The 24,783-nt window shown below is 41.9% G+C and overlaps 2 protein-coding genes across 3 annotated transcripts in view; one reads left to right on the top strand and one right to left on the bottom strand.

The window, feature by feature from the left end:
- Nucleotides 1-50: 50 nt before the first annotated feature.
- On the bottom strand, nt 51-5,540 carry ATP5MD (ATP synthase membrane subunit DAPIT). 2 transcript variants are annotated; one of them, XM_027596488.1, is made up of 4 exons: nt 5,408-5,540; nt 1,680-1,775; nt 1,499-1,591; nt 51-154 (listed from the first exon to the last, which is right to left on the bottom strand). In XM_027596488.1, exons 2-3 carry the CDS (start codon nt 1,764-1,766, stop codon nt 1,502-1,504), a joined length of 177 nt encoding a protein of 58 aa, XP_027452289.1. In that variant the 5' UTR covers nt 1,767-1,775; nt 5,408-5,540; the 3' UTR covers nt 51-154; nt 1,499-1,501. The 2 variants fall into 2 exon arrangements, with proteins under 2 accessions (XP_027452289.1, XP_027452290.1); XM_027596489.1 differs by lacking the exon at nt 5,408-5,540 and adding an exon at nt 5,314-5,332.
- Nucleotides 5,541-5,602: 62 nt separating this feature from the next.
- PDCD11 (programmed cell death 11) overlaps nt 5,603-24,783 on the top strand; it is a 52,414-nt gene continuing 33,233 nt past the window's right edge. Inside the window, 12 exon segments of the mRNA XM_027596509.2 lie at nt 5,603-5,745; nt 7,325-7,437; nt 8,712-8,843; nt 10,226-10,393; nt 11,996-12,157; nt 14,352-14,475; nt 14,960-15,141; nt 19,868-19,975; nt 21,744-21,950; nt 22,588-22,712; nt 22,894-22,954; nt 23,829-23,975. Of these exon segments, the coding sequence (XP_027452310.1) occupies nt 7,345-7,437; nt 8,712-8,843; nt 10,226-10,393; nt 11,996-12,157; nt 14,352-14,475; nt 14,960-15,141; nt 19,868-19,975; nt 21,744-21,950; nt 22,588-22,712; nt 22,894-22,954; nt 23,829-23,975 (1,509 nt within the window). The 5' untranslated portion in view covers nt 5,603-5,745; nt 7,325-7,344.

A 24,783-nucleotide genomic window follows, 5' to 3' on the forward strand; every position in this document is an offset into this window, starting at 1 on the left:
TTTTGTACAGTTTTTATATTTTTGATATCTTGTAAATAAAGACAACCAGCTTTTCCAGGTTCATAATTTATTGTACAAATTGAGTATCACATGATGAGTTGACATTAGCTTCTCCAGGCATGGGAATTTAACAGATGAGGTACAGGTTAAAAATCTATAAACAAAGCAAAAATAGTTTAGACACAATTGTGTTCAACTCTACTTTTAAGGTATTCAGTAATTACTAATTTGGACTATCCATGAACCCCCTCAAATTGAATGTAAATTCATCAGATTCTCAGAGTCAGTAACCACCCTAAAAGGAAGGTATCTCTCAGCTTAATACAGTTTAACCTAACGCTTCACCTTTAACAAAAGAGCTGCCAACAATTCAGCATGATCCTGAATGTATGCTATTGGAAAAGTCTAGTGTACAAAGTAACATTTTAAACAGTAGTAAACATCTCAGAGATAAAATTTCTCCATTTTTGTAATGGGGATACTACCACTCTCCCCAAAGTTGGGAGGTACCTCATCTGGAAAACTGGGCAAAAACTACCTGTTTGCCAGGAATAAGTCATGGACCACTGCATTCTGGGGTATGTAGTCTTAGTCAATAGTTTTGAGATTGGAAAAGCTTTTAAGAGCAGAGGAAAAATTTTCTGTGGAGAGCTACAATAAATAAAGATCTGGGTTTTGGGTTTTCTGCACATTTACTACCAAAACAAATATTTATTCACTCAAGCATGGGCAAATGGAGGTTGTGGTGCCCCATAAGAAGAAAATGAAATATATGGGAATTTAAGGAAAATATAAAATTGCTTATATAAAAATTTGAAACTAGCAAAAAATAAGATATACTTGCAATGTATTTAAAAAGTTGGTTAATAATTGTTACATAAAGGGCTTATGTAAGAGAAATAAGGTCTTCACAAAGAGAAGGACTCAACTGTTAAATGAGAAAATTTACAAAGGGAATGTTAAGAAAAATACAAATGGTAAACAAATGGAAAAAATGTATAACTTCATTAAAAAGACATTTTCACTCATCAAATGAGCAAAGGTCAGAAACTGATTATTCAACATTGGCTAGTGCAAGAGACACCCTCTTACAAAGCTGGGTGCCCCATAACCTTTGGGGAAAGCACTTAAACCTAAAACAATCATATAGACAACACATCATGCTCAAAAGTGTTCAATGCAATGTTATTTATATTTAAGAAATCCTAACGGAACAGATATAAATCATATATCCATAAATACTCATATATTCAAATAAGAGAGGAAATATTTGTTATAAGACAATATTACAGACATGACTCATAGCCACTGGAAACCAAATAAAAAATATAAAAAGAGCCAAACCAAAATGTTAACAAAAATTATCAGGGCAACAGGATATGAACAATATTTTCCTCTTGTATGTAACTTTGCACAATGACAACAATTTACTTCTATAGTGAGGGAAAAAGCCCTAACAACAAAATGGCTGTCATAAACTTAAATGTCAATTCCTTACCGTTTATGTTGCTTTCACAGCTGGTGTTTTTTTAGACCTTAACTTGAAGTATAAGATCATCAAAGCAATGCCTCCATATGTGGCCAGTACACACTGAAAAAGAAAGGAGAAAGTAAACAAGAGCTTTTGCCACTTATATTATTCTAAAATATAACTGCTCAAAGGTATCATTAATACTTACATTCCTTCTACCTGTGAGAGTATAAGAGTTGAAATATTTTTTGATACCAGTGAAATGGAATTGAGCATCAGTTTCTGGACCTGCCATGATTTCAATCTTTTTAAAAAAAAAAAAAAGAAAGAAAGCAACAATAAATTGGTTTGGATGCAATTTAAAAGAAAATTAAGTTTTGTTTTTGTTTCAAAGATTTTATCTTTTTAAGTAATCTCTACACCCAACATGGGGCTTGAATGCACAACCCGGAGATCAAGAGTCACATGCTCCACCAACTGAGCCAGCCAGGCACTTTTTTTTTTTTTTTCAAGTTTAAAAACCTGAAAAATCATTGCACATAGGTATTATGAGTTTTTTTTATGTCTTACCCAGCACAGAAGTAGCAAAGATGGTAGAAAAAGCCTTGCTGATAAGAGAAACTCAGAAAAGACTACCTTGGTTGCTACTGTATAACATTCCAAAATATGTATCAGATCACTTAGCAAGGAAGAGAACACAGTAGTCTCTAAGCTCCCCCACCCCTTAACCCAACATTGCTTTATAATTTTGTTCCAGCATGTGACAATGTGCATGGACTCAATCAGTTTTAAGAGTAGTTGAAAGTTGGAGCTTGTGATGATACATTTCAAAGTTTCTAAAAAGGGTAACCAACTAAAAAGCTCAACTTGGAACCCCTTTCACAATTTTTCTTATGAAATAATTAAGATCCTCCATGGGAAGGAAGAGAAGGTATCATTTATTAAATGGAATTGATACTACCATTTTTTAAAAAATTAGCATCATTTTAACAAAAGGGATGCACATCAGAGTATAAGAACTGGAAGATTATTTCCACAGTTTAAAGAATTAATAAGAGCACGCTGGTTCAAGTTCTTAAAAATGGAGATCCTACCAAAATGCCATTATCAAAGCCTGTCAACTAGTTATAAAGAGCAGGATACCCATTGTCTAGGCTGCAGTGCGCTCAGCACCTAACCCCCACCCCGAGGATCCATCCATACTAGCTATTGGTGAAGGCTGGAATCCCTACTCCTCACAGCAAAACAGATAAAAGATTTAAATATAAATAGTAAAACCGAAGAATCCTGGAAGAAAACATGGGCCAAAATTTTAATTACCTTAGGAAAGGGAAAATACAAAGGACAAAAACTAGACGGGAAAACATAAAAGTGATCAAAGAAATGTAAAATGAGGCTGATATTTAACCATCAGACTGGGAAAAATAAATAGTAAGAATGTGGGAAAATATGCATCTCCTCTGGTACAACTTTTCCTAAAGTGCAATTCTGGAATACCTATCAAATTATAAAATTAGTATACCCTTTTATGTAGCTGGTTCACTTGTTCTCCAGGAATTTACCCTTATAGAGATACCACAAAGGGAAACATGTTATATGGTTCAAGAACAATGACTGAAATACTGTTTATGAAATAAACTGGAAAAACTGAAAGTCCATCTACATAGAGAAGACTGGTAAAATGATGGTTTCCATTTGAGGAAATACAATGTGCATAGATCCTTATGCACTCACATGGTGTCCCTATGTAATGTTAAACAGTAAAAAAAAAAAAATTCTATTTCTGGACATTGTATTACAGAGCACATAAGTGGTTCTCAAAGTCTGGTTCCTAGACCAGCAGCAACAGCATCACTGGAAATGCAAATTCTCAGGCCTGACCTCAGGCCTATTCAATCAAAAACTCTGGGGCCCAGTAATCTGTTTTAATAGGCATTTCTGATGTAAGCTAAAGTTTGAAAGACACTGCAGTAATAGAAAACCAAATATTTGTTAGTAATTATGTAGAAAAAAAAAACCTCTGGAAAAATATGCAGCAAACTTTTTGGAGTTTTAAGTACCTATATTTTACACAGGCATATATTTGTTATAATAAAAAATAACAAAGGCACATTCAAAAGTCACCAGAACAACACTTGAAAATTCGTATGTATGACCGCCTATCTACCACGACCGACGCCACGCCGAGTCGATTGGCAACACAGACGAGCCGGTCGAGGTCCGGTCGAGATTGGTAGGCAGTGGCAGTGACTCAGCTGGCTCTTGATGAAATGGAAGAGGGAGAGATCTGTGAGGAAGTCGTTGCTATGGAAACTGGCACTCCCCTATTTACCATTCAAAGGCCTTCAGAGGTGTTCACGTGCACAGAATTGGCAATGAAAATTTGGACAAATGACCTTAATTCTGAACAGTTGGAACAATGAAGGAAATCCAGACTTCCTTGGGCCTCCTCAGGGGCCTTGGCCTTTCCAGCTCAAGTAGGAAAATTTGCATTAAAATAAATCTTTATAATGTAGCTTTTATATTAACATTTCATTTTACTAGACTAGTTTCCCCCCCCTTCATCTTCATGATACACTTTTGGATTCTTACGGTATTAAGTGGGTTTCTAAGAGAAACCCTACATAAAACAGGAGCTTAGTCAAATTATGAACTGATAACCCTAATACCTTATGTGTAACAAAAATTTTTAGGAGGATGTGGCGTCCAAATGAAACAATACTGAAGTGCTTTAAACTCCTCTCTACACAGTATGGGAGGAAGGCTGTGATATTCCACAGAGGACTAATTCTGACTGCAGGGAAGGGCACGGTATAGGAACTGAAATTTAGTCTGGGTCTTGAAGACTCTTGTGAAGGTGAGATGGAGGCAGGAGTGGGGAGTAAAATGTTGCTGGTGAAATAAACAATGGGATAAAAGCCTACAAGCCTTGGGGTCTGCATCCTTCAGCAAACTGCACATTACTTTTAGACAAAGATCAGGAACCCTTGTGCTAGAGCACCCTCTGTGGAATTACTCAAACTGAAACCTTATTCCCTTTCGAATCGTACAAAGTTTAGAAAGACGTAAGGAAAAAAATTCTAAGGCTAATAATTGCACTAATTGTTAAATGGTAGCCCCTGGAGAAGTCTAAGCATGGGGTCTTGCTCTTGTTTCTAATTAACCGGCCCACCGCTATTAAACATTAATGAAGCCTTCCACGTCTTTCTTCACCTGTGAAAAAAGGCCCAAAGTGACCAATTCTCCTCGCTACTTTCTCATTTTCTTGAAATTGCTATTTTCCTGTCTGACGAGACATCTACCTGGAATGGTGAGATCACGAGATAAAAGGAGGCAAAGTCGAGAACTACTCGGGTAACAGAAGCAGCCTCTTGCACTTCAAGGAGTATACAGCTCTCTGTTCTGGCTATCTCTTCCGCTGATCGGACACAGACTGAAATCTAACCCGCTTACGGCGGGCCTGGCGAACCGCAGGGGCTGGGCCACACATACTCTCGCTTTGACAAAGGCTGCAGCGCAGCTAAAGAAGGCCTTGCTGGCCAGCTCCCTAAAGACAGCACAGTGGAAATAAGCTGCTATGGGCATACAGAGGAAAAAAGGTTAATATGGCCAGAAGCCCGAGTTTCATTCAATATTACGTCGCTGGGTGACCTTGGGGGACTCCCTTTGCTGCGGGCCTCTTTTTTCTCTATCGTAAAATACGATCTAAGGGCCTTCGGGAACTATGGGAGCCTCTGGGACCTCCTATCCGCCTCACCCCGAGGCTTCCCAGCCCTGGCTCTCGTTATCTCTAACTCCTTTTCCATTCTCCACTGTCCTCGCACCCCAAAGCGAAAACCTACTGGTGTTCCTGAACCAGGAGCGGTCGGATTTTTACGCCAGCCCTGTAAAGCGGAGGCACGAGGCCTGAGCCCGGGTTCCCGTCCACACACCCACCTTGCAGAAGGCACCAATTCCGCCGCTTGTGTCCTTCAACGTACGCAGCTACCCCGCAATCGGCCGGAAGAAGCCGCCTCCCCCGCACGCTTTCAACTGGCCAGAACGAGTCAGCCTTCAGCGTCGATTTGCTACGGCTCGAAGTCCCGCCCTTCCGCTTCCTGTTTCTAACTCTCCTCCCCCCGACCAGCCAGACCCAGCATGGTAACGGAAATAGGGTGTTGGGCCCGCCCACGCTTCCTGAACAGCATCGTTGGTCTCCGGGTGTACTGGTCTCCGCGTGTGTGACTCCTGTGGTACGGACACTGAAGTAGAAAGGTGCTGGCGTCGCGGGGCTGGTGAGTGAGGACAAGGGCGAGAAGGGAGGAAACCTCGTGGCTTCCAGGTCTGTCCCAGGACTAGGTCCTCTGGGTCCCTGCCATGCACCTACAGTGCTGGGTGAGTGGTTCGGGCCCCAGACCAGCTCAGAAGCTGGCCCCTGTAACATCAGGTTCGGCCCCTGAGAAGTTGCTTAGGTCCCCTCTTTGCCTCTGGATCGCCTCTTTGAAGCTTCAGTTTCCCCTTGTCTGAAGTGACATTAAGGATCAAATTTCGTGCAAACTAGACTTCTCGGCTTTCCTATTTCTGCGAAGTATGCACCCACCTATTCCTGATTCCAGATTCAAGGCTTCCACTGGTCTTCACCTGTTCTACAGTCACAGCCCTTTCTAGATCCTTATTCCAAATGTCTCTCAGAACCAGTCTCTACTATCTTCCCTTCTTGGACCTAGTTCTCATTTGCATAGTTTCTCTGCTGTACTGCAATTGACTTCTACTCTGTTTACTTTCCTTCAGTTCTGTCTACCTGTCCAATTTACAGCCTGCAGTATATTTTTCTTGATTGCTATTCTATTTCTTCCCCTACTTAAGGCTCTGACTTGTCAAAGTAAACATTTTACTGCTCATATCTAGGTCAAAATCTTTCACAAAAAAGGTCCCGTCTTCCACAATTTAACTCTGATTATTATGCTTTATTCTCCCTGTGTCTAGTTAAACAGTTTTTCAAAGAAAGGAAACAGCAACTTCTTGAACAATATTTTGAAAAATTGCTGGTGATTATTGAAATATTCTGCTTTAACTGTTTCTGTGCCTTTTCTCACATTCCTTCTGCTTTTTCTTTTCCACCTGTCAAAATCTTTTTTGTCTTTTAACAGCTCAAAGACACCTTCTTTAGGAAGCTTGCCTTCTTTACTGAAACCTCATCCCTTCCTATTTCTTTGTTTATAGTTTGATTTGTATTTTATTTATTTTAGTTTTTTTTTTTTTTTTTAGTAACTCTACACCCACCACAGGGCTCAAACTTAATGACCATGAGATCAAAAGCTGCAAGCTCTTCTGACTTAGCCAGCTAGGCGCCCCAATTTGTATTTTAAATTATTTGCGTAATTGTTTTATTTTCTTAAAATTGCGCGTGTTCTTATTTTTTTTAATTAAAAAAATTTTTTTAAGTAACCCAACATGGGGCTTGAACTCATGACCCTGAGGTCAAGACCTGAGCCAGGAGCAAGAATCAGATGCTTAACCAACTGAACCACCCTAAGCACTCCAAAATCGTGCATGTTCTTTGAAGATAGGGACTTATATATTCATTTGTGTATCTCTGACTTAACTGTAGTTACTCTGTCATATTTACTAAATTGGATTTAAAACTTCTTTTCCTGGAGGAAAATGTATGGACTTGTGGTTTTAAAGCAGAGATCTTTGGAAAGATGAATTATGGGTTATCTGGGGCCTAGCATCAAACCATCTACTTCTTAGTCCTGAATGTTGTCTAGCACATTGGTGCTAGAAGGCTCTATCTCTTGTCCACTGATCACAACCTTTAGGAAATCTGACACCAAGGCTACAGCTCACTGATACTCTTTGCATTGTTTTTAGGAGACTCAAACACAGCAACCATGGAAGAAAACTTCCCCCGAGGGGGTACGAGAAGGATCCACAAATCAGAGAAAACTTTGCAGCAGTCAGTTGAACAAGACAACTTATTTGATGTAAGTGGTGTGCTTATTTGATAAAACTCACAGAACAGTTTCTAGTATCCTTGTGAAGAATGAACCTTGTTTGAGAATGTGGTATTTTCCATATTTGTTTCTTTTTGAAGTCTACTTTTGTAAGTGAACTTGTTAGAGAATCCATACCACCATGAGGCTATATTTTTTGAAGCATGGCATTTAGTACTTGAGTTTGCAGTGCTGTTGTTCCTTATTCTTAGGAACTTTGTGCCTTGTTGGTTAAGGTTGGAGAGAAAAGTTATGAAATAAGTCATGAAAGGTACAATATGGGGGATATAGTCAGTGGTATTGTAATAGTATTGTATGGTGACAGGTGGTAGCTACCTGTGGTGAGCATAGCATAATGTGTGGAGTTGTCAAATCACTATGCTATACACCTGAAACTAATGTAACGTGTGTTAACTGTACTGCAATTAATTAAAAATAAGGAATGGAGAGAAAGCAGTTGGTGATTGATTTTTTAAAATGGGATCCTTGCCATATATAATGGTCAGAATTTGAATTGAAATTCACCATCTTCACCTAGAGTAGGCTCCAAATGCTAGAGGGAAGGGAACTAACATTTCATTGTATGGCCTTATGTGTATTTTATGTAATCTTTCCAACTGCAGTGGAGTAGAGAATGTTATTCCATGATAAGGAACTGAGGCTGAGAGAGGTTACATATTTTAACTGAAACCACACAGCTTGTTATAGTGGAGTTGGGAGTTTAACTCGGGTCTCTGTGTCTCCATCTTCTTTTTTTTTTTTTTAAAGATTTTATTTATTTATTTGACTGAGAGAGACACAGCGAGAGAGGGAACACAAGCAGGGGGAGTGGGAGAGGGAGAAGCAGGCTTCCCACAGAGCAGGGAGCCCAATGGGGGGCTCGATCCCAGGACCCTGGGATCATGACCTGAGCCAAAGGCAGCCGCTTAACTGACTGAGCCACCCAGGCGCCCCTCCACCTTCCATTTTTACACACTATTCTAAATTGCTTCCTGTAGTGGGGACCCCAGTGTCCATCCCAGTCAAGGGAGGAAGAACACAGGAGCGAAGGGGCTTTTGAAAATATGAAGAGGGCTCTCACCTTGGGCAAAGGGAATGTTGGTGACAGAGTGGGAGACATGGGATTGGAGCAGGAATTACAGGAACTCTGGGAGTGGGGTGCGGTGGAGGAGTAACAAAGCAAGGTGACAGGTGACCTGACGTTGAAGGGAAAGCCCAGGATTGTTTCTCTTCATTCTTTTGGATCTTTTATCCCCCCTCTGTAGATTTCTACTGAAGAGGAATCCACCAAAAGGAAAAAGAGCCAGAAAGGGCCAGCAAAAATAAAAAAGTTGAAAACCGAAAAGAGAGAAAGCAGCAAGTCTGTAAAAGAGAAGTTTGAAATCCTTAATATTGAGGTTTGTTACATTTTGATTTTGTTCTAAACGAACTACCTGGGTTGCTTACATTTGCACATGTTCTTCCCTCTTTCTTTTTTCCTTCAATCCTTTTGTATATGTGTGTGTGTGCGCGCGCACGTGCCCCAATAGATATTACAGTTTGTGTTCAGAATTGAGCATTATCACCTTCGATTATTATTATTATTTTTTTAAGATTTTATTTATTTATTTGACAGAGAGACACAATGAGAGAGGGAACACAAGCAGGGGGAGTGGGAAAGGGAGAAGCAGGCTTCCCGTGGACCAGGGAGCCCGATGCGGGACTCGATCCCAGGACCCTGGGATCATGACCTGAGCTGAAGGCAGCCGCTTAATGACTGAGCCACTCAGGTGCCCCTATCACCTTCGATTATTAACCAATGCCTGGGATCACGTGTTGTTTTTCTTTTTAGCTGCTGAGTCCCTCTTTGTGCTTGTGTCTTAATGAAATCTGTGTTTTAGTAGATTCATAGGTTAGAACTGGCAATAACTTTAAACCTTTCTACTTCTACTCTTTCATCGCTGTGGAAATTCTCTTGGAGAAGTGAAGTGGTCTTTTAATGTTTTTTATGTTTTTAGATTATAACTTGGATATGTGTTGTAAAAAAGAAAAAAAACACAGAATGATTTGTGAGGAAAAGATTGAGATTCAGCCTGCAGAAGTATTTTGTTTGTCTGATGTGATACTTAGAAAAATAATTACTTGGTGCCAACATTAGAAGAAATTTCACATAAAAATGTGACTTCTGGCTTCTTGTAAAAATTTGAGAGTGCTGACAGCACAAACTCGCATTCCCTCGTGTTTGGAGTCACATGGAGCTGAGTGGTGGTTGTGCCCTTCAGGACTGGCATGCATACCCCAGACTGCCATTTTCTCCACTGGCCTGCTTCCTTCACTTGGCTGCCTGTCAGGCGTTTGAGTTTGGGTTGTGTGGAGTAAAGCAAAAGACAGAAGTGTCCTCCAGTGTCGTAGTGCTGTTTTACGGTGCTCGGTTAGCTATTTGATAAGTATATGGATGAAATACACATATTTCCTCTAGCTTTTATTTTTTTATTTTTTTTAAAGATTTTATTTATTTATTTGACAGAGAGAGACACAGCGAGAGAGGGAACACAAGCAGGGGGAGTGGGAGAGGGAGGGAGAAGCAAGCTTCCCGCAGAGCAGAGAGCCCGATGCGGGGCCTGATCCCAGAACCCTGGGATCATGACCTGAGCCAAAGGCAAACGCCTAACTACTGAGCCACCCAGGCGCCCCTCCTCTAGCTTTTATATGTCAGAGTTGGGACTAGAAGCCAGTCCCCCTAACATCATCAATCATTGTTTTTTTCCCTATTGTGCCCATTTCACTTTTTTTCTTCTAGTCCCTGTGTGAGGGGATGCGGATTTTGGGTTGTGTGAAGGAGGTAAATGAACTGGAACTGGTGATTAGTCTCCCCAACGGACTCCGGGGCTTTGTGCAAGTAACTGAAATTTGTGATGCCTATACCAAAAAGCTGAGTGAGCAGGTGGCTCAAGAAGAACCTCTGAAGGTAGGGGAAACCAGAATGTACTCTATAACTGGACCTAAGTGGTGTTCAAGTAGATGTAAAATTACAACTTTGCTCAATGCTAAGAAGTCAAGGCACAAGGTGTCATGAAAGTTTAAATAGGAAATTTTTTTTTTTCTTTTTTTTAAATAAGAGGATTTTGACTTAGCCCAGGGAGTCTGGAAGACTTCCCTGAGGAAGGGATGCTTGAGCTGAGATCTGAAGCATGAGTGTGTACTGGGTAAAGATTAAAGAGTAAACAAGGAAGGGAGTTCAGGCAGAAGGAGCACAATATGGTGCAGAGAGAAGGCCAGTGTGGCTAGAGCAGAGAGATCAAGGGAGAGTGGTTTGGGATGGGGCAGGAGAGCTGGGTAGAGGCTAGACCATGTTAAAGATTGGTTTTTAATTCTAGAACCAGTGGGAAGCCCTTGAAGTGTTCTCATTGGGGTGGGTGACATGTAGACAGCATAGAGAATAGACGGAAGAGGCATGTACTTGCTCAGAGACCAGTTAGGGGGTTACTGTAGTGGCCCAGCTCTGAGATTGATGCCAGGCTGTGTTCAGGGTTTACCTACTGAGGAAGTAAAGTCAATGCCCACTGATGGATTTGGTAGGGGGCATGAGTCCTAACCTTCTGTTGTGTGTGACTTGATGGTCGGCCTTGCCATCCTGAGATAGAAACCCTGAGAGAGGACCTGGATTGGGAGAGACGATCACAATTTTATTTTTTGCTCTGTTGAATTTGAGGAATGGTTGAAACATCCAGTAGACAGGAGATTCAGAGTAGTCTGGGCTAGAAACGTACATGTGTGAGAATGCTTTGCATAGGTGGTAATTGAAGCTAAGAAGAGGGAAGGTGCCTAGAAGGAGCGAAAAGAGTGCAGAGAGACTGAAGGACAGACCCTTGAGTGAATCCTGACCCTGGAGGAAGATTGACCCTCAAGTATTTTTTTTCTTTTTAGACTTTATTTATTTGAGAGAGAGAGAGAGCGCGCGAGCGCATGTGCGTGCATGCACACATATGTGTGCAGTGGGGAGGGGCAAAGGGAGAGGGAGGGAATCTCAAGCAGACTCCCCGCTGAGCACAGAGCCCATGCAGGGCTCAAACCCACCACCCTGAGATCACAACCAGAGCTGAAGCCAAGAGTCAGACGCTCAACTGACTGAGCCACCCAGGCGCCCCAACCAGTGTTAAATGCTTTTGGAAGGTCACATATAAGAAGGACTGAGAAACGGGTTATTGGATTTAGCAACATGAAGATCACTGGTGATTTTATTGGGAGATAAAGTGGTGGGCGAGGGGTGGAACACAGAGTGAGCTGAAGGGCGAGCAGGAGGTGAAGAAATGGAAATTGTGAATACAGACGACTCTTGACAAATCATTTATATCTGCCTGTTCTTTGGAGATATTTTGGAGGCCTTAGGCTGAAATCCAAGACTGTGACTTGGCCATAGGTCCCTTTTCCTTTGGCGAGTGGTTACTGTCTTCATCCACTGTTTGGGTTCTTTGGGGTCTAAGGATGAGAAACCACCAGGCGAGGGTTGGGCAGTGATATGTTGGTTCAGGGGAATATGTATCAGATCTTTCTCATTTGTATTATGCAGGACCTGGTCAGCTTGCCTGAACTCTTCTCACCTGGGATGCTGGTGAGATGTGTGGTGAGCAGTGTGGGTATCACAGAGAGGGGCAAAAAGAGTGTCAAGTTATCTCTGAACCCCAAAAATGTCAACGAAGTGCTAAGTGCTGAGGCCCTGAAGCCTGGCATGGTACGTATGGGGTCAGGGAAGAGGGTCAGACAATGTGTGTTTTTCCTGCCCTGCCTCCTAGGAAGTATCTAGACCACCTTTTACTTTCAGCTTAACTGTTACACACAGCGGTGGGTCTTTCCCTGGGGGGGAGGGGAAGATCTCTAGGGTACCTAATGGAAATTGAAGGCTTGAGCCTAATCACATTACCTTGGAGTGGAGAAAGGGAAGGTTTACTGGTGGCCAATAAAAAAAAAAATGCCTCCAAGGAGGCTTAGCAGGGGTGAGGAGTTCCTCAAAGTGCCTTACTTACCAAGACTTGTTCTTTACAGATTAAGTCTTTTTCAGAGGCTATCTGGCATCTCTGGGGAATGCTCGAGGGCTGCTCTCTGAGAGCAAGAGTTAGGGTAGACAGAGCAGTTAGTCTGTCAGCTGTACTGATGGATAGCTCACTACTCCATCTCCTAGTCCTATGGAGATTCAGGAGAAATTAGTCCTAGCTCTGAGTCTCAACATCCAATAGGTATAAAACACACTCATATGAACTACACTCATCTCAGTGCTCTTGTAATTAAGAGGAAGGAGATCAGTATGATCTTTTTTTTTTTTTTAAGATTTTATTTATTTGACAGAGAGAGAGAGACAGCAAGAGAGGGAACACAAGCAGGGGAAGTGCAAGAGGGAGAAGCAGGCTTCCTGCTGAGCAGGGAGCCCGACGCGGGGCTTGATCCCAGGATCCTGGGATCATGACCTGAGCCGAAGGCAGATGCTTAACAACTGAGCCACTCAGGTGCCCCAGTATGACCTTTTAACTTTTAGTTAGAAGCAGTCAGTTTGGGACAGGCCCTGAAAGCTGGCTAGATAGGGGAGTAAAAGTAAGCCAAGTTGCAGGAAATTGACAAGTGTCAAAAGAGCCAGCTGTTTGGCAGATGCTGTTTTAGATGTTTCATCTGAAGAAATTTTCACAGCAACCCTGTGAGGTAGATAGATATTCCTCTTATACATTTGGGAAAATGGACTCAGAAAGATTTATGACTTGCCAAGGACCAAATGGTAAGAGCCAGATTTGAATTTCACACTGCTTCCCCTGAAATGTAAAGGAGGTTAGCAAGATTTTTTTTTTTTTCCTTTTTTTGAAGTCTTGGAGGCGCTTAAAAAAGATGTGACAGCTAGAAGAGTAGTTCTGGATTAGTCATGGCTCTGGGAGTGACCTTGCAGGGCAATCTGGTTTACTCCTCTTTGTGTAACAATAGTCTTTCCTATCTTTTGAAAATTCTGCAGGGGAGAAACTCCTCTTTTTCATTCCATTCAACTGTGTATAACACTTCTCACTGTCTGGAAACCATAAGATCCCTCAAGGCCTGGGAGAATTAAAGTTGATGTCTTTCCCTTTTCTATCCTTGAGTGGGACCGAAGTTGTTGGGGGTGGGCTTGGGGGAGGATTGTGGGATGATGTGTCAAGATTGATGGTGGGAACATTCATGTTTGGTAGTGGATTTTTGTTGTGTGACCCATTACCTTTGACTTTTTAAAATATTTTTATTGTTATGTTAATCACCATACCATCATATGTTAATCACCATATTGTTATGTTAATCACAAATTACATCATTAGTTTTTGATGTAGTGTTCCATGATTCATTGTTTGTGCATAACACCCAGTGCTCCATGCAGAACGTGCCCTCCCCAATACCCACCACCAGGCTAACCCATCTTTCTACCCCCCTCCCCTCTAGAACCCTACGTTTGTTTTTCAGTCCATCGTCTCTCATGGTTTGACTCCCCCTCCGATTTCTCCCCTATATTCTTCCCCTCTTGATATCTTCTACTTTTTTTTTTCTTAACATATATTACATTGTTTCAGAGGTACAGATCTGTGATTCAACAGTCTTGCACAATTCACAGCACTCACCATAGCACATACCCTCCCCAATGGCTATCACCCAGCCACCCCATCCCTCCCACCCCCCCCACTCCAGCAACCCTCAGTTTGTTTCCTGAGATTAAGAATTCCTCATATCAGTGAGGTCATATGATACATGTCTTTCTCTGATTGACTTATTTTGCTCAGCATAACACCCTCTAGTTCTATCCACGTCGTTGCAAATGGCAAGATCTCATTCCTTTTGATGGCTGCATAATATTCCATTGTATATATATACCACATCTTTACCTTTGACTTTTGAACCCTGAGGAATGCTTTCTCTTCCTCCAGCTGCTCACAGGCACTGTGTCCAGCCTGGAAGACCATGGCTACCTAGTGGACATTGGGGTTTGTGGGGCCAGAGCCTTTCTGCCACTGCAGAAAGCCCAGGAGTATATCCGACAGAAGAACAAAGGTGAGAGGAAGAAGAGGGGCCGGTGCATAGTAGTGAGGCATTATTTGTAAATACCACTTGGTGAGTAAAATGACAGAACGGTGACCCCAAATGCTCTTTGGCTTTGCTAAAATCAGCGTTAATCCTAGCTGATAGAAAAGGGAATATGTGTGAAGGACCAGCAAGTGACAGGGTCTAAGATCCAATGGACCAGTTTCACTTCTTCTCACCTAGAACATTCCACTGAAATTTGGGCCCCTAGGGCCTCCGCAGCACTCTTCCTGCCTTGTTGAGACTTTCATATTTTTAAACACTGTTGATTCCAGATCTGTCAGGGTCACTTTATTCCCCTCTTGTAGTTGGTCCCTGAGAGATAGGAACATGGGTATTACATGGTAACTGGTCAGGTAGACCATGGATCTTTTCAGGTATTGCTTGAGCCCAAGTTAAGAGCCCTTCTCATGAAGGTATTTTTCCTTTTGGGGGCTGGGGTTGGGGCTTGCAGGTGCTAAACTGAAGGTGGGTCAGTACCTGAACTGCATCATTGAAGAGGTGAAAGGCAATGGAGGCGTTGTTGGTCTGTCTATTGGTCATTCTGATGTTTCTACTGCCGTTGCTACTGAAGAGCAAAACTGGACCCTTAATAACTTGCTACCAGGACTGGTGGTCAAAGCCCAGGTACAGAAGGTAAGCTGTTCATTGTCATTCCTATTTTTTTTTTTAAAGATTTTATTTATTTATTTATTTGCCAGAAAGAGAGAGAGGGGGAGTACAAGCAGTGGGAGTGGCAGGCAGAGGGAGAAGCAGACTCCCTGCTAAGCAAGGAGCCCGATGTGGGACTCGATCCCAGGACCCTGAGATCATGACCTGAGCTGAAGACAGACGCTTAACCATCTGAGCCACCCAGGCACCCTGTCATTACTATTTTCTAAAATAGAGATAATTTTTGTTGAAGTGGTACATGTGCACAGTCTAAACTTGTGCTGCCCAATAGGGTAGACATTGGTCACTTGTGGCTTATTACACGCTTGAAATGTAGCCATTGCTATATGTTGAAATGATAATATTTTGGATGTATTGGGTTAAACTGTTATTAAAATAATTTTCATCTGTTTCTTTGTAGTTTTTAAAATGTGACTGCTAGAGAACTTAATTACATAGTTACATATGGATTATGTTTCTTTTGGACAGTGCTGATTGAAAAGGTCAAATAGCTTTTTCTTTTTTAAAAGATTTTATTTATTTTAGAGAGTGGGGAGAGATAGAGGGAGAAGAGAATCTCAAGCAGACTCCATGCTGAGTGCAGAGCCAGATGCAGAGCTCGATCCTAGGGCCCTGAGATGACAACCTGAGCTGAAATCAAGAGTTCGGTGCTTAACCCACTGCGCCCGCCAGGCACCCCGAGAAAGTCAAATAGCATTAAAAGACTTTTATAACAAAGAACTATCTCATCTCTTCTAATTCCATCTTTAACTCTTACATCTTTGGAAATTTACCTCTGTATTTCTAAGCAATAAGCTTTTGCTGGTATCTCTTGGTTTATCGATTTTAGGCATTGAGTGTTAACTTCTTATCATAGTAGATGAATATTTGGCTTTCTTAATTTTCCCTTTCCTTCCTCCACCCTCCTAACAGAGGTATATTAAATTTTTTGTTAAATCGTTGTTTAAATTACTATGGTTATTACTATTACTAGTTTAAATTATTATGGTTACATAAATATTATTTACTGCTGAGCTAGGTAATGTACTATGATTGTTTCTCAAATAGCTTTTTCCTTGGAGCTGATAATCAGCTTTTTTTTTATTTTTTTATTTTTTATTATTTTTTTTTTTTTAAAGATTTTATTTATTTGACAGAGAGAGACAGCGAGAGCAGGAACACAAGCAGGTGGAGTGGAAGAGGGAGAAGCAGGCTTCCCGCTGAGCAGGGAGCCCGATGTGGGACTCGATCCCAGGACCCTGGGATCATGACCTGAGCCGAAGGCAGACGCTTAACGACTGAGCCACTCAGGCGCCCATCAGCTTTTTTTTTAAAGATTTTATTTATTTATTTGAGAAAGAGCATGAATGGGGGGTAGGGAGAGGGAGAAACAGATTCTCCGAGAAGCAGGGAGCCCATTGTGGGGCTCTATCCCAGGACCCCGAGATTATGATCTGAGCCAAAGGCAGTTGTTTAACTGACTGAGCCACCCAGGCACCTTCTTTTTCGTCATTTACCAAATTCTCTTCCTGCCTATAACTATTTCTTAATACATCTTTTTTTTTTTTTTTTAAGATTTTATTTATTTATTTGACAGGGGGAGCAGCAGGCAGAGGGAGAGGGAGAAGCAGGCTCTCCCTGTAGAACAGGGAGCCTGACACGGGGCTCGACCCCAGGACCCTGGGATCATGACCCAAGCCGAAGGCAGACACTTAATGAACTGAGCCACCCAGGCGCTCCTCTTAATACATCTTGTAGTTATTTTCTTCATACCACAATTTTCCATAAAGGTGTTTAAACCTTAGTTACTTTTTTTTTTAACCACCTAGAGCCCTTTTTCCTCTTATCCTCCTCCCGTCTAGACCGATTGCTCTGGTAGGACTCCTGTAGAGCTAATATCCTAGGATATTAGCAAAGGGAGAGGGAGAAAGAATCTCCCACAGACTCCCCACTGAGTGCAAAGCCCAATTTGGGGCTCAGTCCTACAACCCCAAGATCATGACCTGAGCTGAAAGCAAGAGTCAGATGCTCAATCGACTGAGCCATCCAGGCGCCCCTTAGGAGAGTTCAAGAATTTGATTTTTAAGAAACTCATTTTTAATTTGTAATAAGAGTTTACAACTTGATTTTTTCAAAAAATTCAACAAATGGCAAGCACCCGTTAATAAAGGTCTTAAACAATTAAAAAGAAAAAAAAAGAACAAACAATTTTATTCTTGGGACGCCTGGGTGGCTCAGTCAGTTGGGCATCTGCCTTCAGCTCAGATCATGATCCCAGGACGCATCAGGCTCCTTGCTCAGCGGGGAACCTGCTTCTCCCTCCACCTGCTGCTCCCCACTGCTTGTGCATGCTCTCTCTCTCTGACAAATAAATAAAATCTTTAAAAAAAAAAAAGAATATTGTTGTTATCCCTTTTAAGATTTCATGATGATGTGTTTTGGTGTGGATCTCTCTCCATTTATTTGTCCTACAATCCAGAAATGCAGATCTTTCAATTCTGAGAAAACTTCTTATATTATTGGGTTTTTTTCTATTTTCAAATTGACATATAATTCACATATAGGAAGATTCACCCCTTTAAAAATGTATAACTCAGTGATTTATTTATTTATTTATTTATTTATTTTTTTAAGATTTTATTTATTTGACAGAGAGAGACAGCGAGAGCAGGAACACAAGCAGGGGGAGTGGGAGAGGGAGAAGCAGGCTTCCCGCTGAGCAGGGAGCCCGATGTGGGACTCGATCCCAGGACCCTGGGATCCTGACCTGAGCCGAAGGCAGACGCTTAACGACTGAGCCACCCAGGCGCCCCACTCAGTGATTTTTTTAGTGTATTCACAAAGGTGTGCAGCTGTTTGATTCCAGAACATTTTCATCACCCCAGAAAGAAATCCTGTACACATTGGTGGTCACTTTCCATCTCTCCCTCTCTTACTCCCCTGGGTGTACTTTTTGTCTCTAGATTTGTCTATTCTGGATATTTCATATAAATGGAATCATACAATATGTGGCCTTTTGTGTCTGGCTTCTTTCACTTAGCATGTTTTCAAGGCTCATCCATGTTGTAGCATGTAGCATCCATGTTGTAGCATGATGTAGCATGGGATTCATTCCTTTTTATGGCTGAATATTCCATATTGTGGAGATGACACATTTTGTTTCTCCATTCATCAGTTAGTGGACATTTGGGTTGTTTCCACTCTGGGCTATTATGAGTAATGCTGCTATGAAATTGGTGTGTAAATTTCTGTGTGGTTGTAAGTTTTCATTTCTCTTGGGCATATACTTAGGAACGCAATTGCTGGTCATATGGTAACTGACTTTTTAGAGGAAGAGCCTAAGTGGCAGCACCGGTTTACATTCCTACCAGCAATTAAGGGTTCTGGTTTCTTCCCATTTTCACAAACAGCTGTTACTACGCTTTTTATTATAGCCATCCTAGTGGATGTGAAGTGGTATCTCCTTGTGATTTTGATTTACATTTCTCTAATGATTAGCAGTATTGAGCATCTTTTCATGTGCTGGTTGTGTTATGACCATTTGTATATCTTCTTTGGAGAAATATCTATTCAAAAGTCCATTGTCCATTTTAAAATTGGGTTGTCCTTTTGTTAAATTGTAAGATTTCTTTATATATTATGGATACTAGCCCCTTATTGGACTTTTTTATTTTTTAAATATTTCCTCTTTTTTCTCTTGAACTCCAGTTGATGTTGGACTTAATGTTTCAGTTTTCTAATTTTCTTATTTTTTCATCTCACCTTTGTTTGGGTATGTGCATGTATTTGTCTATATCCTACCTTCTGGGAGAGTCTCTCAATTTTAACTTTATACTCTATTGAATTTTTGTTTTGACTGCCATTTTATGAGTGAGGTGCTAAAAAACTTTGTGTGCCTCGTTGGGTGGGGCTCGTTGACTGGCTGACTTCACTGTCAGGATCAGGAGCTAGCCGACTTTGAGCAGCTCTAAATGTCATTGTTACAAGTCTTCTCTAGAAAGGATCTGTTAATCTCTCCTCAGGAGGGTATAACCCTGGCTGCTGAGAGGTAGGTGGGAGAGGGCTGGGATGTCTTCATATCTATATCTATATGATATTTAGAATTTTTCTTAACCTACATTTTCAGGGTTTGCACTCTCCCTGTCTTTTGAGTCTCGTACAGGTTTCCTAGAGAATAACTCTCATTTTCTGTGGAGGCAGGAGAGGCGTAGACCCTATAGTTTGAGGAGAGGACCTGGGCGTTTAATTTTGTTTTCCTGAATTCAGTCATCTGCCTCATTGCTCTCTTTTGAGGTGCTTCTCACCTCTAATTCATTAGCTTTTGGGGGGCTCTGTAGGGCGAATCAGCATGGTCAGTATCTGCCTTTTGCCAGGATTAGGGTTTTGCCTTCTTAGTCTGGGCAGACCAAGTTAGCAATAATTTGTCCAGGTTGTCAGGCTGGCAGTTCCCCAAGGATCCTTGTGCAAATGAATTGGGAAACCTCAAGGGTGGCAGGATTGATGCCTCTCAGGCCAGAAGGGAGGTGAGCTTACTGAATAAAGGAACAGCCGGTACTGGGAGTTGTCCTGCCACTTAATTTTATAGGAAGAAAGATTGATAAGGGTTAGTTGGGGGAGGAGAGATACACAGTTGTGGGAAATGTGGCAGTGAGGGTTTCATATGGATCGTTGTCTCACATTCTTGGTTCCTTCTTGTTCCATTTATTTCTAGGTGACTCCAGTTGGCCTTACACTAAACTTCCTCTCATTCTTCACCGGCCTGGTCGACTTTATGCACCTGGATCCCAAGAAAGCTGGAACATATTTCTCAAATCAAACAGTAAGAAATTTTTCTTGATTCCAGGTGTGTCCCAAATAGCTGTCCAGTATTGCAGCTAGCTATGAGCAGGTCCTAGTGCTGCATGTGTATAGGTGTTAGAGGCAGTGAGGGGAATGACATGTGTTTTGGAAGGATCACAGGAAGCCACAGTGGTTACTTCTGTGGACTGAGATTAGAGAAGGAGTCTGTGAAAAAGAAGATAACTTGTAGTTTGTAATTATATAGTTTGGTTTTGCGGGGGGTGGGCAGTGAATCTTTTGTTGTTATCATTTAAGGTGTTTAAGAAGAATAATGTAAAGGAACAAAATATTTGTTTAATTAGAAAACTATGGTTTAAAAGTGCTATGGGTAGAGTAGGTCCAACTTTGAAAAAAATTTATTTTAAAATAAAGATTTTACTTATGTATTTTTTTAAATTCTTTTTTTTTTTTAAGATTATTTATTTATTTGACAGAGAGAGACACAGCGAGAGAGGAAACACAAGCAGGGGGAGTGGGAGAGGGAGAAGCAGGCTTCCTGCCGAGCAGGGAGCCCGATGTGGGACTCGATCCCAGGACTCTGGGATCATGACCTGAGCTGAAGGCAGACGCTTAACCACTAAGCCACCCAGGCGCCTCTATGTACTTTAGAGACAGAGAGAAGGAATGTGTGCATGTGTGAGCATGAGCTGGGGGAGGGGCAGAGGGAGAGGGAGAGAGTGAATCTCAAGCAGGCTCTGTGCGGAGTGTGGAGCCCAATGCAGGACTCTGTCTCACAACCCTAAAATCATGACCTGAGCCGAAATGAAGAGTCGGACACTCAACCGAGACACCTAGGTGCTCTGAAAAAATATTTATTTTTAAAAAAAATTTTTAAAGATTTTGTTTATTCATTAGGGAGAGAGAGAGCATGTGTGTGTGCACGAGTGGGGGAGGGCAGAGGGAGAGGGAGAAGCAGACTCCCTGCTGAGCAGGAGCTGGATGCAGGGCTCAGTCCCAGGACCCTGAGATCATGACCTGAGCCGAAGGCACATGCTTAGCTGATTGAGCCACTAAGGCGGCCCTGAAAAAATATTTTAATGGTTCACCTGGTTAAAATATTGGAAGATTATACACAGTCAAGTGTTAATAATGATTGACTCTGGCTGATTTTTCTACACTTATCTAAATACCCAGGTTTTCCGCAGTGATTGTGAATATTTGGGAAGAAAGTCCCAATATATGTTATTCAGAGTTTTAAAAGGAATCCTAAAATGATTTTTTTCTTTTCTTTTTTTGTTTTTAACAGTAATATATTCTATTGGAGTCTATAGAGACATGTTTTTTAGCTAAACAAGCCTTCCCAGCACTTAGTGATAATATTAACTGTTTGGTGAACTTTTTTCTAGTAATTTTTTCTCGTTACAATCATATTTGTGTACAAAGTGCAGACGTTTTACCTGCTGTAACCTTGTGATCAGGGCAGGCTCTTTCTGGTGTGTTTCAGACGGTCCTCTGATATAGTCACTCTGGTATGTGGCTTCTGTTGCATATGCGTTATTGCCTCATGGTGTTGAGGGGACCCTGGTATGTTTTCCTGGCCTTGAGTAAGCATTGCTTTAGTTGGACACAGTTCCTCTGGGGCATTTTGTTTGAATTTTCCACATGCTGCTTGATTGCACAAGCTGATATTACTACTTATATCCATAACCTGGGCAGCACATGTGGAGCCTTGACCTCCGAAAGTCAGCTCTGAGGGCCTTATCTTCTGTGTGCCTCCTCTTGCTCATGATTCTCTTTCCCTTGTCTAGGTAAGGGCTTGTGTTCTCTGTGTCCATCCTCGGACCAGGGCCGTGCGGCTGAGCCTGCGTCCCGTCTTCCTGCAGCCGGGGCGCTCACTCGCTCGGCTCTCTTGCCAGCACCTGGGAGCTGTGCTGGATGAGGTTCCTGTCCAGAGCTTTTTCAGCAAGGCCGGGGCCACCTTCAGGCTGAAGGATGGGGCGCTGGCCTATGCCCAGGTGAGGAGGCGTTCTTTGTTTCATCAGGATCTTATCACTAGAAGGACTTTGGGGACACATGGGTCCTTTTCTGTTTTTTACATCTCTTGTATTAGTTTCCTATTTTTGAATATCCCAAAGTGTGGCAGACTCGCAGAGGGGTTAGACCAATGTCTGTTTGTTCTATTAGAATTCTTTAGGATTAATTTGACTTACTTTGATCCCTGGTCGATGGTAGGTACAAGAATGAATTAAGATCTACACCAGAGCTTGGCAAAGGGTTTTAAAGGGCCACATAGTAAATATTTCAGGTTTGCGGGCCCTACGATCTCTGACCTAACTACTCAGCTCTGTTATTGTAGCCAGAAAGCAGCCATAGACTGTACGTAAATGAAGGGGTATGGTTGTGTTCCAGTAAAACTTTTATTTGCAAAAATAGGCACTGATTCATGAGCTGTAGTTTACAGACCCAGGATCTAGACTGTTCTCTGACTTATATTCTATGACTGTAAAGAGCAATGTTTTAGTTAGAGGAATTTTTTAACAGGCGATTAGTAGTGTTTTTATGGTAGGTGATAAATGTGTCAGTGTGCTTTCATGTCTGATTGCCTCAGATTTACTGTGTCTGGCTTGCCCTTAATCACTTGGTACTTTGTAGCTCAGCCATCTCTCTGATTCTAAGAATGTCTTCAATGCTGAGGCCTTCAAGCCGGGGAACACTCACAAGTGTAGAATCATCGATTACAGCCAAATGGATGAGCTGGCCTTGCTCTCTCTGAGGACGTAAGTCTGTTATTGACACGTGGTACTATAGAAGTGTGCCCCTCTAGGGATGCATGGTCACAGTTTCTCCTGGCCTGATTTGGTGAGGGTTTTCTTTCTTGCCAGCATGATTTTGGGAGCCCTGAATTTTAGGTAGCCTCTGCCCTGACTTATTTAATCTTGGATTTTCCTTTTGTTCTAGGTCCATTATTGAAGCTCAGTACCTTAGATATCATGACATCAAACCTGGGGCATTGGTAAAGGTAAGACTCAAGCATATAATTAGATACTCTTTCACCTTCAGACATTCTTTAGTTTGCTGGTTAACCGGCTGCTCATTAGTTCTCACTGAACACATTTATTTTATTTATTTATTTATTTTTAAAGATTTTATTTATTTATTTGAGAGAGAGAGAATGAGAGAGAGAGAGCACGAGAGGGAAGAGGGTCAGAGGGAGAAGCAGACTCCCCGCTGAGCAGGGAGCCCGATGTGGGACTCGATCCCAGGACTCCAGGATCATGACCTGAGCCGAAGGCAGTCGCCCAACCAACTGAGCCACCCAGGCGCCCTCACTGAACACATTTAAAGTCACGTTCCTTACCTCTGCCTCTTAACTGGAGTTTCTTTTTCTTCTCTTCGGTAATGTAATTAATTTCAAGATAAGGTCTTAATAGCATCACCCACACAGAGTCAGTAGTTCATAAATCCTAGGATTTGAGGGTGTTTATTAGATTTGGGCAAAAGTTAGTTCTATGATAATTGAACTCCTGGGATGTTAGTAAGAGGTCACTTGCAGTTGCGTCTCGTGTCCAACCATTTAGCTCCAGTTGAGCAGATCTCCTTTATATGTAGAGTTTGTTCCTTAGGAGACAGAGTCTCCTCCTTCAGAGAACGTGCTTGTGAGGTAGACAGAAAGAACGTGCTTCCACAAAAAGATGTGAAGGTTCCCGTAAACAAAACCAGACTGCATTCAAATCAGTGTGGGATGTGTGCTTTACCCCATGACATCTGGAATAACAGGCAGTTAGCCTGGGAAACTGGGCTTCAAAAGAGAGATGTGACCTGCTTTATTGTAAGAGGTGGAGGAAAAAAGCCATTCTTGAGTTATGATGGCATCTTTTCTTGGGATTCCCTAGGGCACAGTGCTGACCATAAAGCCATACGGGATGCTGGTGAAGGTGGGCGAGCAAATCAGGGGCCTGATACCTCCCATGCACCTGGCCGACATCCAGATGAAGAATCCAGAGAAGAAGTACCACATTGGGGATGAGGTCAAGTGCCGGGTGAGCCTCTGGAAGGGTCTTGTTGGGGTTTAAGCCAGATGGGAAGAGAGCAGTGCTTCTCAGCTGAAGTTTCTGCCTTTTTCCATAGAATGACCATATAACATTTATGGTATGTGTCTGGCATTGAGAAGAGAAAACTGGGTCTCTGCCCTTGAGAGTTTTGTGATATAATTGAGAGTTAAAATATTCATACATGAAGAGAGCGAGCCACTGTGTGACCTTTTGTCCTTTCCATAGTTTGGTGCAGGCTCTATGCTATGGTCATATCTCAAAGGGGAGGTGAGGGTGGGCTGGGCCAGCAAGAATCATTGGTGGTATCAGTAGCGACCACCGTGTAACATGTATTTTGTGCCAGTTGCTATCCTAGGCCCATGACATGCATTATGTCATTTAATCCTTAAAACGACCCCATAAAGTAAGTACTGTTACCCTCATTTTGCAGGTGGAGAAATTAAAACTTAGGAAAGTGAAGTCACACTGCTTGCCCAAAGTCACACAGCTAATAAATGCAGAACCAGTTTTCACATTCAGGTCTATATGACAATAACGTCTTCTAGATTTCTGGCAGAGGTGATCCTTGAACTGGAAAGAATTTAAAGAGGAGCAAGGGGTGTGTCAGGCACAGAAATATCCAGACTAAGCTGCCAAAACTTGAGTGGTTTATAACAAAGTTTTGAATCCCAAGAGAAGCTTCACAGAGTTGTGAAGATTAAATGTGATATGCAGTGCTTAACAGAAGGCCTGGTGTGTGCAGGCACAATGTTAGATTTTCTTCTTTTCATTTTATTATTGAGTCAAGAAAGATACT

This window comes from Zalophus californianus, chromosome 15 (assembly GCF_009762305.2).
Source record: "Zalophus californianus isolate mZalCal1 chromosome 15, mZalCal1.pri.v2, whole genome shotgun sequence".
NCBI classification, from domain to species: Eukaryota; Metazoa; Chordata; class Mammalia; order Carnivora; family Otariidae; genus Zalophus; species Zalophus californianus.